At 39.2% G+C, this 19,815-nt stretch overlaps 1 protein-coding gene across 5 annotated transcripts in view; it reads left to right on the forward strand.

Moving 5' to 3' along the window:
• The window catches only part of CWC27 (CWC27 spliceosome associated cyclophilin), a 247,734-nt gene extending 228,656 nt beyond the window's left edge, over positions 1 to 19,078 (forward strand). For 2 of the 5 annotated variants that reach the window (XM_055421991.2, XM_055421990.2), the window contains exon 15: positions 12,902 to 19,074. In XM_055421991.2, the coding sequence (XP_055277966.1) occupies positions 12,902 to 13,064 (163 nt within the window). In that variant the 3' untranslated portion in view covers positions 13,065 to 19,074. Of the gene's footprint in view, positions 1 to 12,901 lie in introns of all 5 variants that reach the window. The other 3 variants (XM_088827727.1, XM_055421993.2, XM_055421992.2) reach the window with 2 other exon arrangements.
• The last annotated feature ends 737 nt before the right edge of the window (positions 19,079 to 19,815 follow it).

The following is a 19,815-nucleotide window of genomic DNA, read 5'->3' on the forward strand; positions in this document are numbered from 1 at the left end:
ATTGATCCAGCCATTGTGGAGAACAGTGTGGAGATTCCTTAAAAAGCTAGGAATGGAACTACCATATGATCCAGCAGTCCCACTACTGGGCATATACCCTGAGGAAACCATAATTGAAAAAGATACATATACCCCAGTGTTCATTGCAGCACTATTTACAATAGTGCCCAGAAGCAACCTGGATATCTGTTGACAGAGGAATGGATAAAGAAGTTGTGGTACATATACATAATGGAATATTACTCAGCCAAAAAAAGGAATGCATTTGAGTCAGTTCTAATGAGGTGGATGAACATAGATCCTATTATACATAGTGAAGTAAGTCAGAAAGAGACAGATATCGAAATGTTAACACACACACACACACACATATATATATATATATATATATGTATGTGTGGAATGGCTCAGCAGATAAAGAATCCACCTGCAGTGCAGGACACATAAAAGACACGGATTCAATCCCTGGTTCAGGAAGATCCCTTGGAGAAGGAAATGGTAACCCACTCCAATATTCTTGCCTGGAAAATGCCATGGACAGAGGAGCCTGAGAGGCTATAGTCCAAAGGGTCACAAAGAATCAGACAAAACTGAATATGCACACATTATGGAATCTAGAAAATGGTACTGATGAACCTATCTGCAGGGCAGCATTGGAGACACAGACAATAGACAACAGATTTGTGGACAGAGGGCAGGGAAGGAGACGGTGAGAAGAACTGAGAGCGTAGCACTGAAACATATACATTACCACATGAATAGATAAAGTTAGATAGCCAGTGGAAACGTGCTCTGTGGTGTGAAGCTCAAATCCAATGCTCTGTGACAACCTAGAGGCGTGGAATGGGGTGGGAACAAGGTTCAAGAGGAAGGGGACATATGTGTATACCTTTGGCTGTTTCGTGGTGATGTATGGCAGAAGCCAACACAATATTGTACAGCAATTACCCTACTATTAAATAATTTTTTTAAAGTTACTGCCTGAGCAGTTGGTTAAATCTCATGGCAAGTGTAAAAATACATATTACAGATTTATTCTGGAAAGCCTCTTAAATCTTTCCACCTGTGTCCTGTTGAGTGTGAAGCATGCTAGATAGGCCAGAAAGCCAAGAAACTGCATTCCCATGTTGCTGAATATATTTTAAAAGTTGCATATTTTATATTTGCCTCAGCAATATGCAGTATTTATTAAAGGCACTCTATAATATTGTGGAAATTCTCTTTTTTAACTAAAGAAAAGAAAATACATTTTTTAAGTCAGCTTTTCAAAATTCCAAACTAAAGGAGAAATACTAATATTCATTCAAAACTCAAAACAAAGGAAGTCTTCCCATGTGAACAGCAAAAGAAAATCCACTGGCTTTCATCTTTGTTTTCTTTTTCAAAGGCCAGCGTCTGTTTTCCTCTTTGCTTGGTTTACCTAGTGTTCCATTTTCCTATATTTTGCGTATTCCTATTTTTCTTCCTGTATTTCTATCTGCATTTTTCTATGCTTCCTTTAGTCACTGTTTCTCTATCCCTCTTTGAGTTTTCTTACATTTTTTTCTCCTTGTCTTCTTGCTTTTTTAGTCTTTTCTGTTTCTCAGTCATCTGTCTTGTGCCATCCTGCTCTGCTGTTCATAAAGAATGCTAGTGACCTCATTTTCCAGGAATTCTTTTTAAACATACATACTTTGGTCTCTGGACTCATTTATGTTTTGTCTGTCTCTTCCTATGAATTACTGTGATCTCTATATACTTCATATTGAAAAAAGATATTTTAAAAAGTAGTACTTTTTAACCCTTTAACTTCTTAATTCCTATAGAAGCTTTGAACACTTGTGAAAACAAGAGCCCTAAGTTATTTGTAACTAGTGATGGCGCTAAATCCTAAAAATAAAAAATTCATAAGGTTTTAACTTTAATATTACATTTTGGAGTTAAAATGCAGAAATGAAATCATCTAATTAGTATTATCCAATTAATGTTTTTAAATTTATTCTAGAAATCATGTTGACCGTATGTACCCTTGATATGATGTAATGATAATTACACTTTACACCTTGGTCTTGGCTGACAAAGGTCCAAAGCTATGGTTTTACCAAAGCTATGGTTTTACCAGTAGTCATGCCGTCAGTGGGGTAGCACAGAGTTGGACATGACTGAAGCGATTTAGCAGCAGCAGCAGCATGTATGGATGTGAAAGTTGGACTATAAAGAAAGCTGAGTGCTGAAGAATTGATGCTTTTGAACTGTGGTGTTGGAGAAGACTCTTGAGAGTCCCTTGGACTGCAAGGAGCTCCAATCCATCATCAATCCTAAAGGAAATCAGTCCTGAATATTCATTGGAAGGACTGATGCTGAAGCTGAAACTCCAATACTTTGGCCACCTGATGGGAAGAAATGACTCACTGGAAAAGACCCTGATGCTGGGAAAGATTGAAGGCTGGAGGAGAAGGGGACGACAGAGGATGAGATGATTGGATGGCATCACTGACTTGATAGACATGAGTTTGAGCAAGCTCTAGGAGTTGGTGATGGACAGGAAGCCTGGCCTGCTGCAGTCCATGGGGCCACAAAGTCGTGTCAGATTTCTTCACTGTAAAGTTAATCTTTTTTTTTTCCTGCTTTCCATGTTGAATCCTTTGGAAGCAAATTCACTATATGCAGTCCACACCAAGGAGTGAAGAGTTTACTTCCCTACTCTTTTTATTAAAATTCTTGTTTTCTAACTTATTTCAGACTGAGTGACTGAACTGAACTGACTGAGAAGTCATAAGAAAATGTCAGTATTTAAACAAAATTGCCTGTTATATTGTTGTGTCAGAAATGAGCTGAGACTCAAAGAGAAAAGATTTGTGATATCTGTGATTGATAATTTCATTATTCCTTATATAACTAGTTTTAATCCATCTGATGCAAATCTAAAAGTTTGCAGATTTTATACTACTTGTACTTTCTTAAAGTTGTAACAAGTACCAAATGTTTGTTACCTTAGTTACCTAAATCCTCAACAAGTTATTTTAGTCTTTATTTTTTTATAGAAGCAAAAGTACCTGTAAAAGTACTGGACATAATGAGATAGATTTCTAGGCATGAACTGGAAATCAGGCTTCAGGTTGGTAAATAACCTCAATAGCTTTTCTTCAGTTGCTTATCTATAAAACGAAACGGAGGAAAACAAGTTACCTGCAGATCTAGAAAATCCAAAGCTAACTACCAGCAGTCCTAAGCAATCAGTATTATTACTAGATATAAAATAAATACACAAAAATCCATCATTTTTCTGAAATAACAAGTTAGAAAATAAAAATTTTAATAGAGTGAAAGTGACGTCGCTCAGTTATGTCCGACTCTTTGCGACCCCATGGACTGTAGCCTACCAGGCTCCTCCATCCATGGGATTTTCCAGGCAAGAATACTGGAGTGGGTTGCCATTTCCTTCTCCAGGAGATTTTCCCCACCCAGGGATTGAACCCGGGTCTCCCGCATTGTAGGCAGACACTTTACTGTCTGAGCCACCAGAGAAGTCCAATATAGGGAAGTATAACTCTTCACTCCTTAGTGTGGACTGCATATAGTGAACTTGCTTCCAAAGAACTCAACATAGAAAGCAGAAAAAAAAAAATTAACTTTACAGTGGAGAAATCTGACAAGTACTACCTTAGCAATGTGGTCCTGGTCAACATCAGCATTATAAATCATATTGATAGTATGTACCCTTAATACGATGTAATGATAATTGCACTTTACATCTTGGTCTTTATCCCAGTAACTCAAAGCCCAATCTTATCATGAGATGAATCAGACCAAATTCAATGATGAGCATCCTACAAAATATCCAACCAGTATCTCTGGAAATTGTCAAAATTTAAGAAACTAAATCATAAAGCAGCTTTTCTGACTACAATGCTATGAGATTAGAAATCGACTATATAAGGAAATAACAGCAAAAAAAATGCAAATGTGGAAGTTAAGCAATATCCTATTAAACAACCAATGGTTCATTGAAGAAATCAAAGAGGAAATCAAAAAATACCTGGAGAAAAATGAAAATGAAAACATGATGATTCAAAACCTATGGGATGCAGCAAAAGCAGTTCTAAGAGTGAAGTTTATAGCAACACAAGCTTACCTTCAGTTCAGTTCAGTCGCTCAGTCATGTCTGACTCTTTGCAACCCCAAGAATCACAGCACGCCAGGCTTCCCTGTCCATCACCATCTCCCAGAGTTCACTCAAACTCATGTCCATCGAGTCGGTGATGCCATACGGCTATCTCATTCTCTGTCGTCCCCATCTCCTCCCGCCCCCAATCCTTCCCAGCATCAAGTCTTTTCCAGTGAGTCAACTCTTCGCATGAGGTGGCCGAAGTATTGGAGTTTCAGCTTTAGCATCAGTCCTTTCAATGAATACCCAGGACTGATCTCCTTTAGAATGGACTGGTTGGATCACCTTACAGTCCAAGGGACTCTCTAGAGTCTTCTCCAACATCACAGTTCAAAAGCATCAATTCTTCGGCGATCAACTTTCTTCACAGTCCAATTCTCACATCCATACATGACCACTGGAAAAACCATAGCCTTGACTAGATGGACATTTGTTGGCAAAGTAATGTTTCTGCTTTTTAATATGCTATCTAGGTTGGTCATAACTTTCCTTCCAAGGAGTAAGCGTCTTTTAATTTCATGGCTGCAATCAGCATCTGCAGTGATTTTGGAGCCCCAAAAAAGTCTGACACTGTTTCCCCATCGATTTCCCATGAAGTGATGGGACCAGATGCCATGATCTTAGTTTTCTGAATGTTGAGCTTTAAGCCAACTTTTTCACTCTCCTCTTTCACTTTCATCAAGAGGCTCTTTAGTTCCTCTTCACTTTCTGCCATAAGGGTGGTGTCATCTGCATATCTGAGGTTATTGATATTTCTCCCAGCAATCTTGATTCCAGCTTGTGCTTCTTCCAGCCCAATGTTCCTCATGATGTACTCTGCATATAAATTAAATAAGCAGGGTGACAATATACAACCTTGACGTACTCCTTTTCCTATTTGGAACCAGTCTGTTGTTTCATGTCCAGTTCTAACTATTGCTTCCTGACCTGCATACAGGTTTCTCAAGAGGTAGGTCAGGTGGTCTGGGATTCCCATCTCTGTCAAAATTTTCCACAGTTTATTGTGATCCACACGGCCAAAGGCTTTGACATAGATAAAGCAGAAATAGATGTTTTTCTGGAACTCTCTTGCTTTCTCCATGATCCAGCGGATGTTGGCAATTTGATCTCTGGTTCCTCTGCCTTTTCTAAAACCAGCTTGAACTTCTGGAAGTTCATGGTTCACATATTGCTGAAGCCTGGCTTGGAGAATTTTGAGCGGAACCAAAAACATTCCCAACCAACCAGCCTAAACTTACACCTAAAGCAAGGAGGAAAAAGAACAAATGAAACCTAAAGTTAGTAGAAGGAAATAAATCATAAAGATCAGAGCAGAAATAAGTAGAAACTTGAAAAAAAAAAACTAGAAAGGATTTACAAAACTAAAAACCAGTTCTTTGAAAAGATAAAATTGATAAACATTTAGCCAGACTCATCAAGAAAAAAAGGAAGAGGGACCATATGAACAAAACTAGAAATGAAAAAAAATTATAACCACCACCAAAGTAATACAATGGACCATAAATGACTACTACAACCAACTATATGCCAATAAAATAGACAATCTAGAAGAAATGGACAAATTCTTAGAAAGGTACAGTCTCCAAAGATTAAACCAGGAAGAAATAGAATATGAACAGACCAAATTACAATACTGAAATTGGACCTGTGGTTTTAAAACTCCCAATAAAAGTCCAGGACCAGATGGCTTCACAGGTGAATTCCATTAAACATTTAAAGAAGAGTTAACACCTATCCTTCTGAAACTGTTACTTAATCTGGAAAAGTGAAAGGCTTACAAACATTCAGTTAACACTTGAGCAATGTGGAGATTTGGTGAAGGCAGTGGCAACCCACTCCAGTACTCTTGCCTGGAACATCCCATGGACGGAGGAGCCTGGTGAGCTGCAGTCCATGGGGTGGCGAAGAGTCAGACACGACTGAGCGACTTCACTTTCACTTTTCATTTTCATGCATTGGAGAAGGAAATGACAACCCACTCCAGTGTTCTTGCCTGGAACATCCCATGGACGGAAGAACCTGGTGGGCTGCCATCTATGGGGTCGCACAGAGTCAGACACGACTGAAGCGACTAAGCAGTAGCAGCAGCAGCAATGAGAAGATGACATAATAGCTTAGAGAGAGGAACAAAAGCTGGGTCATCGAGGCTATGTAAGAAATTTGGGTTTCATTGTTTAGACAGTGGGAACAGGGCAGTTTTCATGGCTAAATCTGAATTTTTGAAAAATATATATGTAACAGAAAAGACCTCTTGGATATCATCGATCACAAGGCACTCCTTAGTAATTTGGATGGCTGAGAGGAGACTGCCAGACATCCACCCTACAGGGTCAGCCAGGGCCTGTGGCACTGCAGACATCCACTCTGTCAGGGTCAGGCCGGGGCCCTTGGCTCTTGCTCCTTTTGGACCTCCAGCCGAATGGAGGGCCTCATTTTAGGAGGATTATGGAGAAATTGGGACTAATTTCAGAGAACAGTGAGAAAAGGCAATAAAGGCATAAAAACTTACAGTGAAAATTAACTGCCCCCTTTTTTTAAAAAAAAAAAGCAAATGTTCACCTCACAGAGAAGTGCCTTTTCCCAAAGAGGCTCTCATATGGCTCAAGACATTTTGGGAACTTCTTTTCTAATTGCATTAAAGGCCAGCCTGGGAGCTACACATATTATCATTCTTGTCTCTTTAAAGCTGCCTTTTCAAAATGTTGTATTCTGAAATAAGCACTACTTGATCTGATTTTTTTTATGCTGTTCATTCGATTTAGCACTGAATTAACTTTTGATTTATTCCTAAAGTTAAATACATCATCACAAGATGAAAGTTTGTTACCTCTAAAGACATTCAGTCAAGCATCCTGTCAACTATTTATCAGCTACAAGTTTCTTGACCACAAATCTCTCAGGTTGCCTGTTAAATGGGGGTGAATAGCATATTTCCCACCTACCCCATATAGTTATTGTGAAGATAATACCAGACACATGAAAGCTCTTCTTAGGCTGCTATGTAAGAGGATGCTCTTCTTACTGTTGCCTCACACTCTGCAAACAGTTCCAAAATGTACATTTGTTCCAGTGCCAGTATGTTCATCTCCCCAACAGGCTGTTCACTTCAGGAGAGCAGAGCCTGGGTCACGTTCGGCTTTATTTCCCTGGTGTCTGACACTAGGTCTCACACATAAAAAGGCTCCAGTGTTTGTTGAATGAATAATTCAGCATAGCTCCTTGCCTTTTCCTCAGACTATATTTAAGAAATGGATGATACACTTGAGATTATTCAGTTAAAACAGGCTCAGAAGTCACTTAAGATTCTTTAAGTATGTGAGTAGTTCGTCATTAGGAACCAGCTGTTCTTAATGTTCTCTGAAGGGACCAGAACAAATGGCTGATGAAATCAATCAATCTGAACATGTAAAGGTTCTTAAACTTAATGCTGTGGTCTTAACTTTGGCTGTATTTTTAAATCACCAGGAAAAAAATTTTAGATTACTGAGGCTGAGGCCACATCCGGGAATGATAAGGCCTGGCATTGATAGTTTTAAAAACTACCCAAGTGATTGTAATGTGCAACCTATGTTTGTTGCAGAACTCTGGGGTCAGACTTTGAGGAACACTGTTTTAAAAGAAATCCTGTCTAGTTCTACATTAGGTACCGTACCATAGGAAATGGGAAAGAATGTAAGACATGCTCCCACCACAGTCTACAGGGAATAAAAACTAGCCATCACTGATCTGAGAGCAGTGGAAAAGCAACCATCAATGTGAGCCGAGCTATGAGAGGTCACGAAAAGGTGGGCCTGTGTGGAGCCCCAGACTTTCTGCAGAACCTGTTAGACATTTAGAAGTTTATCATAGAAATAAAAAACAGTCCCTGACCATGAAAGGAGGTTAAGTGTTAGTTTAGCAAACCAGCCAGTTCCAGCCAGAGGGCCTGGCCAGTACAGAGGGTCTGAAGGCTTTGATTCCCAGCACAAAGAACTTAGCTGTGAAAAAGACAAACTGTCTGAAATAACTGATGTTCAAACTCACGTAAACGGGCAATTAAAAAATGGTGAAAGTTGATGAAAGAAACAAAATAAAGTTGGTGAGATAGGATGATCCCATTGTCAAAGGATTTTAAGGTCAAGCTAAGGTATCTGAGTGGAATCCAATAGCTGATAGTTTCTGGTCAAAGGATATGCTATAAAGAAAATGTGTAAGAAAGATTAGGGCTTCCCTGGTGGCTCAACAGTAAAGAATCTGCCTGCAATGCAGGAGACATGGGTTGGATCCCTAGATTGGGAAGATCCCCTGGAGGAGGAAATGGCAACCCACTCCAGTGTTCTTGCCTGGGAAATCCTATGGACAGAGGAGCCTGGCGGGTTTTATAGTCCATGGGGCCGCAAAAATGTCGGACATGACTTAGTGACTAAACAACAACAACAACATAGGAAAAGATTATTTTAGAACCTTGGGAGGTTAGAAAAGGAAGAAATAGTACAGACACCTACAACAGCCTCAGGGCAGGGTGGTAAGTTCCTGTGGTAGGGAGACTTGGTAATGGGAAAGAGTGGTTTATAGAATTGCAAATGACAAAGATAGCTGTTTACATTATATTAAACATAAATGCATTTCAGTTAGAAATGAGTTATGAATATTGGAATTCTGTAATACTGCTTACTCTATATCTGAGAATAAGGACCTCTCTTGTTTTCCCAGTGAATATGAACTGCTGTCACATCTTAATCTAGTTCACAATTATATGAGGTTTTAAAAACAGATGTCAGTTTGGTCAGGGTCCAGGTCCCTTTTGAAGAATCACTTGCTTACCTCTGTTTATAATTCCACACAGTCTCATACAAAAAGAAAAATAAACTTACCTGTTTTGGGGCTGCACCCCACTGGCCTATGAGCCTTTTAGTTGCCCACCCGTGAGACCAAAGAAAGAACCCGGAAACAAAGTCATCCAAGATGCATTGTATAGGGAATCTTACAAGCCACAAGCAGAAGGTCCTGGAGTGACACCCCACCCCACAGGCAGATGGCAGGCAGGAGGCAGCAGCAGTCTTAGCTACCAAGGGGGAGAAGGAGGTTAGCACTTACAGGGGAAACTGATGTCAGACTGGCTCACCAGTTAACAGGAGAACCAGCAGAGGAACAAGTCTCTGCCAGCCCCTCAGGTTAACAGTCGCCAAGGGGGCAAGACGCTCCCCTTTGATAGCCTCGCTTGATGGAGTGGTTCTGTTCTCAGCACTAGAATAGGCACTACCTGGGACGGGGGGCACACATGTAGTGGTTACTGTTGAGGCTCTGGAGTTGAACGGGTAGATGGGTCATGTGGTAAAGCAGGGTGAGGCAGGGACTGGTTGAGGTAGGGACTCTAGAGAGAGCAAGAGAACCGCCATCTTGGAGGGCCTGACCGTACACCTGTCAGACGCAGCCTCTGTGGAAATGGAAAGCCTCCACATTTCTGTAACCACTAAAGTCAGTGTTCTTCCTTGAGAATCTGATCTTATGTAAAATTTTCAATTAATGAGAACTAAATATTTGTCTTTGTCTTCAGCTGAACAAGCTCTAAAATTTTCATATGTAAATGATGTGTGTAATTCTGAAAACTTCACTGCTCTTGTTGGCCCAATTCTACGAGCAGCCACAGAGTGGATAGTATTGAGTTATTAGTACTTACAGGGTTATAAACTACCAGACCTTATGTACTTGAATTAAGTCTGTATAAGAAGTCTGTGTGTGTATTCTCATAGGAGACTGGAAAATGTGGGCATGCTTTCAATTCATGCAGTCTGTGATTTATGAAGGCACACAGGTCAGGAGTTTATTATGCTGAAAATCATAATAACTGTTTTGTTTTGCTTTTTAAAATGAAGTGACCAAAGCATGTTGAAAGATAAATGGGAGAAGCATTTTGATTATGTTTTTATTTCGATTAAAGATTAAATATTATTGCTGAGTAACCAGCCATGCTAAGTAGTATGATATTAAAGCTGAAGTAATTTGTAAGCTGATAGCCCCTTCTTTCCTCTGGGTTTAGGTTTGTTATTAATCAAAACGTTGGACTTGTTTAGTGCAATGGTGTATGAAACAAACAGTTGAAAATGACAGCTACTTTAATTTACAGCTTTCTGTTTTTTCAGATTTGTAGGAAAATCTGTTTCTTTTTGTGGGCTGTTGTGCTATTATTCACATGTCTAGATTTTATTCTTAACACCAAAGCCAACTAAATTCAGTAGTTGTAAGATTCTCTCATGACATAGAAAGGAGGGTGCCTTTTAATGGTTTTATTTGACAAATTCTGATAAAGTCATGTTTGAAACATGGACAACCCCTACTAGAAGTTGATATTACAACAACAACGACAAAAAAAAAACCCGAAACCCATCTGTCTTTGGGGCAGAGAAAGGACTAATTTTTAAAATAGAAGAATGTGTATATAGAAAGGTATTAAGTTAACTAGGATAGTGGGGTTTGTATTTTTATATTAATATAGGAGTAGCGAATAAAATTGTTTTAAGGGAATATGATTCCAGCTATTTTCTGGTTTGGGGTTAGCCTCAGCACATGTCATTTGGAAAGCTGCTGCTCACTTAGCAAAATATAGTGTTAGGGTCTGGGTTCCCCATGACGTGTGATAAGGACCTTAACAGGACAGTCTTGCCACACTTCTAAACTTAGTCCTCATCAGTGGTAATACACTTACAGGTTCTGAAGAGCACACTGTAGGGAATGCTGCATAGATTGTAAGGAGTGTCAAAGAAAAAGACTACCTCTCAGCATCTGGGGGCAAAAGCATACTAAGTAAGAAAGAGCTTGCTTTTAGGCACAGTCTCTGAGCAAAGCAGGTTGCAAACCTTAGGCAGAGTTTTGGGGTTGGGGATCATCTCAGGGTTCATCACAGCCTCTGAAGCACCACTTAAGGAGAGACCGCTGGTGACTGATTGGCGGGCGTTCTGAAGCATGTTCGCTGGTGTGGTTCTGCCACTGGCTGGCCAGCTTTCAAAAGCATGAGGCTGTCACTGATTTTTTGGCTTTTCAGAGGTATAGTTACTGAAATGAGTGACCACTGATCATTTTGGCCTACACAGGCCATCATTAATTGATTAAATCCTGTTTGATCGATTTGGTCTGGTTCTAATGGTCTCTTGCTACCCTGGCTAGAGAGTAATTGCCGTTTGCTCGGAGTTGAGGGTTGTTTTATTCTCAGATGCTAATACTTAAAGAGTGTAGAACATTGAAAGCATAAGAAAATCATACTCGGAGGATTCCATCTAATAAGCAATAATCCTATAATGCACTTTCTAAGTAAGGCTGTTTCCAAGGTTAAAGCCATGAAAGTAAAAAGTCAGCAGTTCTCATGTGTGATACTGTTATGAAATCTATTGCAAATAATATATTAATAATGTACAGAAATGCAAATGCGCTTTACTTCAGTTAGTAAATTAGACTCTACTCTAGGTCATCCATATAATAATATCATTTGTACTCTTGGCATTCTAATAAGCTTTTCTGGGAAAGAAGAGGGTGGGAATGGTGGTAATATATAGCTTGTCAACTCATGACAGTCAGCTCTACTGAATTCTTTGCAATTGTAGTATCACAAATATTGTAACATTTCATTTCGCTCACAAAATCTTTTTAGAATTCTTCAAAAATCTAAGTATATCCATGGGAATGAACACAAGTAAACTTCACCCAGCGTTTGTGGTACTGCATGAAGAAAGGGTGTGGGAATTTCTGCTAGTACCTATCACCCAATCTCTGCTTATAGAGGGAAAAAGAAATCACTATAATATTTGGATTTCATCTGAAAGTTACAGCTGACACGTGGGGAGTGTTAATCCTTTAGGCAATTTAGCCATATCTGCTGTGATAAAGAAAAGTGCTGGGTACGCCTGTTTTAAAAATTGCTTAAATATCTAGTGAGAAAAAGAAGCCTTGGTAGTTTTACTTATATATCAAAAAACTGAAATTTTTTCTTTCCAAATTTATTCAGCTACCCTAGAATCTGGTTTTGGGGACTTCCCTATTTATTCCCAACACCTCCTAATGGGGGCAGAGCTAATCACTTACACATTTCTGTGCCGCTAAGCATGGCCAGCTTATGACCACTTAGGATTCAAGCACATGTTGATACCTTAAGACCAGTAAGCATTTGATAAAGTAGGGAAGCAGGATGGTTAGATTTGTTGTAATCAACAGTAAGAGGAGGAAATTAATTCATGGATCTGTGCCCAAAGCTCAGTTTCTTTTTGTACAATTTTTTTTTTTAAAACTCAGCAGCTCCCCAGAAAAGGGAGTCATAATACCATTTGAACAGGAATTTTCTGAACACATTCCCTACTTGACCCATTTAACTACTGCAAACAAAACAGATAGGACTGGTTTACTGTCAGGGTTTTGCTTTGCAACCTGGCTCACTCTGGCTCAGTGAGTGTGCTCTTTAAAGGAAGCTGACAGAACGTTCTCTGAGTTTAGTTGAAGGAAGACTTCTGGGTAGAACCGTTAACCTCCCATTAGAGAAGGAACCTCAAGAGAAGTCTGAAGAACAGAGACTCACTAGTAGAAATACAAACCAACAAAACAAACTCCAGACATGTTTTTCAAATTTAAGTGTTTTCTGAGAAGTTGGTTTCCATGTGGTTTAAGCACCAGTAAACAATAAACCCATCTTGATGTTTTGTAGCCTTTCGGTTCATTATGCCAAGACAAGTGTAGAACTTCTTTCAGTTCTTATGCCAAAATCAGTGAACCATCTCTCTCCCACTTTAGGATGTCGCATGTACTTCAGTTTGAGGATAAAAGCAGAAAAGTGAAAGATGCAAGCATGCAAGACTCAGACACATTTGAAATCTATGATCCTCGGAATCCAGTGAATAAAAGGAGGAGGGAAGAAAGCAAAAAGCTGATGAGAGAGAAAAAAGAAAGAAGATAAAACAAGAGTAATCATAACCAGACCTCGCTGGAAATGCGCCCACAATAAGGCCATTTATTGCCATTGTTCCCAACAGCATCACTTAAGGGTGTGAAAGAAGTATTTTTGAACTTGTCTGGTTTTGAAAAGCAGTTATCTTCTTATGTAAATTGTGGAATGATGTAAGCAAATGCTTTTGGTTACTGGTATCTGTTTTTTTCTTTTTTCTAATTGACCTTTTGTACTGCTAAATCTGAAATAAAAATCGCTTTCCTTCCAGTTTACATATTAACCATTTGCAGACTGTGCAAGCCTGTTTGTATCTTTTTAGCCTAAAATCTGTGAAGCCTTTGTTTTCAAGATTTTTTTATAAAAGTTTTACAGGAAGAATATTTAAGGGAATCGTCCTTGGCATTCTGCTATCTTTGAAATATAATTTTTAAATTATGTAATATAAAGACTGATAGCTTTGTTTTGCATATAAATATCTAACAATAGCCAAGTCAGTAAGACTTAATAGCCTTAAATCTTCAGGAACCCCTAAGTGAATGTTGACACCTTCATCTAGGTCAGTGCCTAGGCTTAATGAATGCAGTCAAGACACGACCACACCAAATAATATCAGCCAGGCTTACTGTACACCATGGCCTGACATATACCTGCCCTTCTCAGCACAGCAACAGCAGGAGCATGTACAGAGGTCCCATCCTGGCAACAGAACTCGTTAAGAATTTAGCCTTTTATGACAATCAGTCATGCTGACTGTTTACTCTATATTATCTATACTATTTAGTCAAAGTCTTTGAGAATCTGAATGCCCAAATTATTACCACAGGTTAACTCTCAGTTACCGAATAAACCCTTACCAGCTACATATTTTCAGATAGTGTCTCATCAGTTCTCTCTTTTGAAGTGGAACCCAATAGGCTTTCTTTATGAAGCTACCAGGTGGCGGTAGTGATAAAGAATGTGCCTGCCAATGCAGGAGATGTAAAGAGATGCGGGTAGAATCCCTGGGTCGGGAAGATTCCTTGGAGGAGGGCATGGCAACCCACTCCAGTATTCTTGCCTGGTTTTCCATGGACAGAGGAGCCTCACAGGCTACAGTCCTTGGGGTTGCACAGAGTTGGACACGACTGAAGCAACTTGGCACACACATGCAGGCTTTCTTTACAGCAGTTTCTCTCAAAACATGGTCCCAGACATTACAACTGTAGCAGCAGCAGCCTCATTCATGGCCATGTTAGAAAAGCAAATTCTTGCCATACTACCCACCACCACTACCCCCATCTAGACTGAATGTGAAAATTTGATCATAGAGAGCTTGTTAAACAACCTGCGAGCTTCACTGCTGGTGATCCAATCTTTGAGACAAGCAATATCTAGTGAAGTTTAAAATGTTCATATCCAGTGATCCAAAATTTCAAATCCTAGGTCTGCCCCCTGAAGAAATTCTCACACACTGCTCAAGGGAACTGTACTAAATATACATTGAAATATCAACCAAAGACTAGATAAATAAGTTATTGTATATCCATGCTGTGGAATACTTTGTAAGTGGTAAAGATCAATAAACCAGACCTCTGTATATTAGTTTCTCTTAAAAATAATGTGAGGAAAAGGAAACCTCCCATATAAATATTTAAAATGTGCAACTCATGATTATATATTGTTTATAGATGTAGACATGTAGCAAAAGTATAAAAACAAAAAATAGTGTTTACCTCTAAGGAGGCAAAAGGAATACACAGGGAGCTTCACTTATGTTTGTAATGTTTGATTTCTTAAGATAGATGTTGGGTAGTCAATCCTCGCTATATTTTTCTCTATCCATTTTGGTATGCCTGGAATATTTCATAATTTGTTCTTTATGATCACATCTAGAACCTGGGGTGAGAAGACAGAAGGATAAGCCCTTTCTTTTTTGCTTCAGAAGTAGGAGAAAGTTTCAAAGAGGAGAGGGACATGATAAAAGTTTTCTGGGAAATAGATGCAAAGTCACCAAAAAATAAGCCAGTGTTTGGAAATGACCCTGTCTTTCCCTCATCACTGTAATAGCAGTTGTATTACAGAGGTTCACAAAGCAAAAGGCTCTTTTCTCAGCTCACAAAGTCTCCGTTGGTTACTGTTGAAAAGTATTACCACTGGATCTGTCTGTATTGAAGTACCCCACAGATTTTCTCTATCATCCAAGACTGTGTTCACCTAAAACAGTGTGGCTTTGTCTCCAAAACAGAAGGAACCACAGGTCTCTAGGGCACGACCGGAAGACTGGTATTTATAGGTTGAAAAGTATAACTGAATGACAAAATTAAAACAGGTTGGCTGAGTGCTCCTTATGGTGCTTTAAATGCAAGGAGCAGAAAGATCTGAAATGCTACAGAGGTTAGAATCTAATCAGAATTTCACCATGATAATAAAACTGACTTTGAACTTAACCAAATAATAGCAACAGCAATTTTTAAAAGTTTAAGAACATGGTTAAACTGTTATATATGATATTAAATGTGCTTATAGTAAAATCTTTGGAAATGTCACAGGAACATGTTTGGGACATGTGAATTGCAAAAAAAGAAAAAAATGAATTCAAAGATAAAGAAAATATGTAAGAAAATTAGCCTTTATAGTTCATTCTAGTTTTACATTTATTTGGGCTTATTTTTCTCTATGTGCATCCTCTAGGGATGTGTTATCCTAAAACAGTCTGGTAGCCTTCTTGTTCACTGTCTTTGGTGATGCTGGACATTGTGGACAGCAGAGAGAAAAGCAACTCCCAGCAATTTTTTTTTCCCTAATTTTCCTGACAAGCCATTTTTTTCCCATTGGTTGAAGCTGATGGCAAGGTGAAAGTTAAAATTCACTCTAGACCTCCCCTTTCTCAATAGGTAATTGAAGAAATGCAGATCTCTAGAATTCTTAATGGTATAATATCAAAATGCACATTATCACATGCCCGCAGCACTCTGTATGCTCTGAGGCCGCGCAGTCAGTAATATGCCTGCTGCATCTAAGAACAGGGACACCACAGAACAAGGTCATTAAAGAAGTGTGAGGAGATAAGTGGTTTGCTGCTGTTGTTTTTAGAACAAGTTCAATAAACTATGGTGTCCTTATCAAACTGTCACTACCAGGTCTCTTGATAGGATCTGACGTGTGAGGTACATAAACCTGTGCTGTTGTATCGCTGTGGCCTGAGTGAAAAGGTTAGATAAATGCAGAATATTGCCCCAACATGCTGTTTAATCTTGGTGATAACAAGAAAGAAAATGGATGTGTGAAGTGAGTTACCATTGAGGATTGTATCAGTATAAGCAATTTGTATGTACGGGGTGTAGAGAAGTTAAGAGGGGTTACATTCTTTAACACCGTCATTCACAAAAAAAAAAAAAAAAAGGCAGCCTGGTGTCTCTATGGCTTTGACTTCTTTCCAATGACTACAGTTTATCCTGGGATACCACTTCTGCTTCCTAGAAACCAGGAGGGTTTCCTGTCCCATATATATTTATCTCCATTCTTTTAGGTTTTATTAAAGGCGAAATAGGAGCCATATTTTAGAGAAATCCTTTCTAATAAGGATTCAATGAAATCCGAACTCCTAGAGAAATAAAACAATCTTAACAAGACGACTATTAGAAGTCCCCACAAGAAGTATGCTTGTGGAAAGAATACTCATTATTCCTCAAAATCTTCCTTGCAAAGCCATACTCGAGCATCTTTGTCACAGGTTCTAAGGGTTGTGCTAATCCCTGGGCAGAGTTTTCAATGGTGTGCTGCTTAACTGGCATCGTAAAAAACAGAAGGCAAGCAAAGCCCTGATTTGCATCATTTGTGAACTTCTGTGGTGTAAATACTCTCACTGTGGCTGATTTCAAGCCACCAAAGGTAGCTCTCGGCTACAGCCAATTATTTTTCCCATTCTGTTTCATTGCTAAACAAGAACTTCTACAGTAACTCTTGCACTGGCCCGAAAGAACTCACAAAGGTTTTTAACCTTTTTTCCAAGATGACAGTCTTCAGGGGTATTTCTCTTTTATGTGATTACTTTAGACAATTTGGGGAAGTTCTAAACTGTAGCAACGTCTGCACCCTATGCTTTTCATGATGAGTTTGCATCTTCAGATTCTCTGCTGAGAGAGTTTTCTGAAGTCACTTGGCTCACATTTATTTTTCCCTCTGCTCATCTTTTTGCCTCAATTTAGTCCAAATCTCACAGAAAGAAAAAAGGGGGAGGGAGAAGGAAATGTAATTACATTTCTTTGAATTATTTTCTGTAAGTGATATGTAGAAATTCATCATTTACATTTTTTGGAAGATATTTTGGGCTAAGGTTGGAGAATCCTACCTGGAGAGAACACCAGCTTCTAAATGAAATGCAGACAGGAATCCGGTCTCTCTCTTCCACATCTGCTGGGGATTATTCCTTCAAGGTTAGATCATGGTATTAATTCACATTACTCGATCAGTAAGAACATCTTCTGAAGGCTTTCTTCATAGCACCAGTCAAAAAGAAGGTGTTCTTAGTCTTTTAGAAAATTGTTATTTTCTCATTCCATGATGCCAGAAATGATAATCATTGCTGCAGTTCCAGCACTTTTTAATAATCAGGATAATTTTGAAGCAGAAAACTCTTATGTGATTTTCCTACTTGTTTTCTGATTAATATAATTGGACCTTTGTTATTCAAATGCTTTAATAATATATTTGAAACAAAGGGCATCATGTATTGAAAATGTATTTGAAATGAAAGGCATCGTGTATAGAAAATAAATGACTAGTATATATTGTATGGCTAGTTCTCACTGGTTATGAGTAAATTTAAAATTTTTGAACTATTTTTTTTTGTATTACGTGTGTAAATTGTTCTTTATTTGCAATTTTTGAGGAAATATTTGATTTAGGGTAAGAGGAATGTGATCTCTGCTCTAAACTTTTATTATATTATTGATGTAACTGAATACAGTAGTTAAGAATGGGTACTATCTCCCAAGCAACCAAAGAATCCAATTAGTGATTTTTAAATTAATTTAGAAAAGTTATGCATGTGAGGCGTGGGTCCATTTCAGAGTCAAGTTTCCTAATGTCCATCTTGTGAATTTCATGTATCATCAAGCCAACATGTCCAATACTGAACCTGTCTACACCTCCGAGCCCTTCTTGCCCTGGATCTGCTTCTCCTGCACTTTCCCCCATCTTCCCCATTGGCAGTGAGACTTTTCTAAGTTGCGCAGGCCAAATAGTTTGGATTCCTGTCTTCATCTCACACCCTGTATCCAGTCTGTTATGATAATCTGTTGGCTCAACCTTTGAAATATACCCAGAATTTCACCATTTTTTTACCACGTCCCACTGTTACCATCCCTGGTCAAAGGGACCATCAGCGTTCAAGTGGACAACTATAACAGCACCATAACCAGTCTCCCTGCTTCCACCCTTGTTTCCCTAAAGTTATTAACCACACAGCAGCCAAGTGAACCCTTTGAAAACATAAGTCACATTGTTACACTTCTCTGCTCACACCCCAACAGTGTCTCCCCATTTCATTCACAGTGAAACCCACATCCCCACAGTGGCCTGCGGGGCTCTAGAGGAGCACCGTACCCTCCCTCAGTCTCTGACCGCCCCCGTTATTCTCCTCCTCACTCACTGTACTGACCACGCCATGTGTCCTGTGCTTCACCAAATGAGCTAGATGTGGTCCTCCCAGGTGCTGCACTAGCCAGTTCTTCCGCCTGACCTCTTGTCCTCCACACCCCAACTCCCACACCGCCTTCAAGTCTGCTCAAATGGCCCTTTCTCAATAAGGCCTATAGTAACCTACTCAACTTTAAAATTGCAACCCATCCCCACCCCGCATGCTCAGTTTCTCTACGTCTCCCACTGCAGTTATATTCAATGGCACTACAAACTCCTAAGCACTCGTCCTTATTAATTTATTTAACTCTTACAAACAACCCTATGGAGGAGGTACGAACTCTTGTGACCATTTTACAGATGAGAAATAAAGCTTTATAGATGTTAATTATTTGTTGTTTATCATTATCTCCCACCGTAGAATGCCCTCCAAGAGGACAAGGAGTTTTGTCAGTTTTACTATGGATCCAGTGCCTAGAACCATGCCTAGCAAAGATAGACACTTAATATTTGTTGAATGAATAACCCTCCCTCCAAAAAAAACACAGGATCCATTATAATATTGATGCTTCCCTGGTGGTTCAGACGGTAAAGAATCTGCCTGCAATGTGGTTGGGAAGATGCCCGGGAGAAGGAAATGGCAACCCACTCCAGTATTCTTGCCTGGAGAATCCCATGGACAGAGCAGCCTGGCAGGTACAGTCCATGGGGTCGCAATGAGTTGGGCATGACTGAGCGACCAACGTTATATAGTGTTACTCTGTATTTTATCACTTAATATTGCCATCATTTCAGAAAGTTAGGACATTTTTATACTAAAAATGAAGGAAGGTTATAACTTCAGTTCAGAAACAGCTCTAATATTTGAAGAAATTTAACTTTAGAAAAACCTTACTACATTGTCTTTTTCTCATTCTAACATAAGACACTTTGTCACAGGTGGGCATGGATCCAAAGACCATTTGGGGGAAACCTCTGGTCTGTAGGAAAACACACATGGCTTCCTTGAGTACCTGCTCTTTATAGAGAGCAATATTCTAATTCCCGAGGCAAGAGGGAACCGAGGGCCAACATGTAATGTGTAGAAAGCCAGACATGTAATGTGTATGTGGCTTCAGACATGCAACTGGTTTAACAGAAA

The sequence above is a fragment of the Moschus berezovskii genome, chromosome 18, assembly GCF_049115385.1.
Source record: "Moschus berezovskii isolate FMDL1 chromosome 18, NW_MosBer_1.0, whole genome shotgun sequence".
In the NCBI taxonomy this organism is placed as follows: Eukaryota; Metazoa; Chordata; class Mammalia; order Artiodactyla; family Moschidae; genus Moschus; species Moschus berezovskii.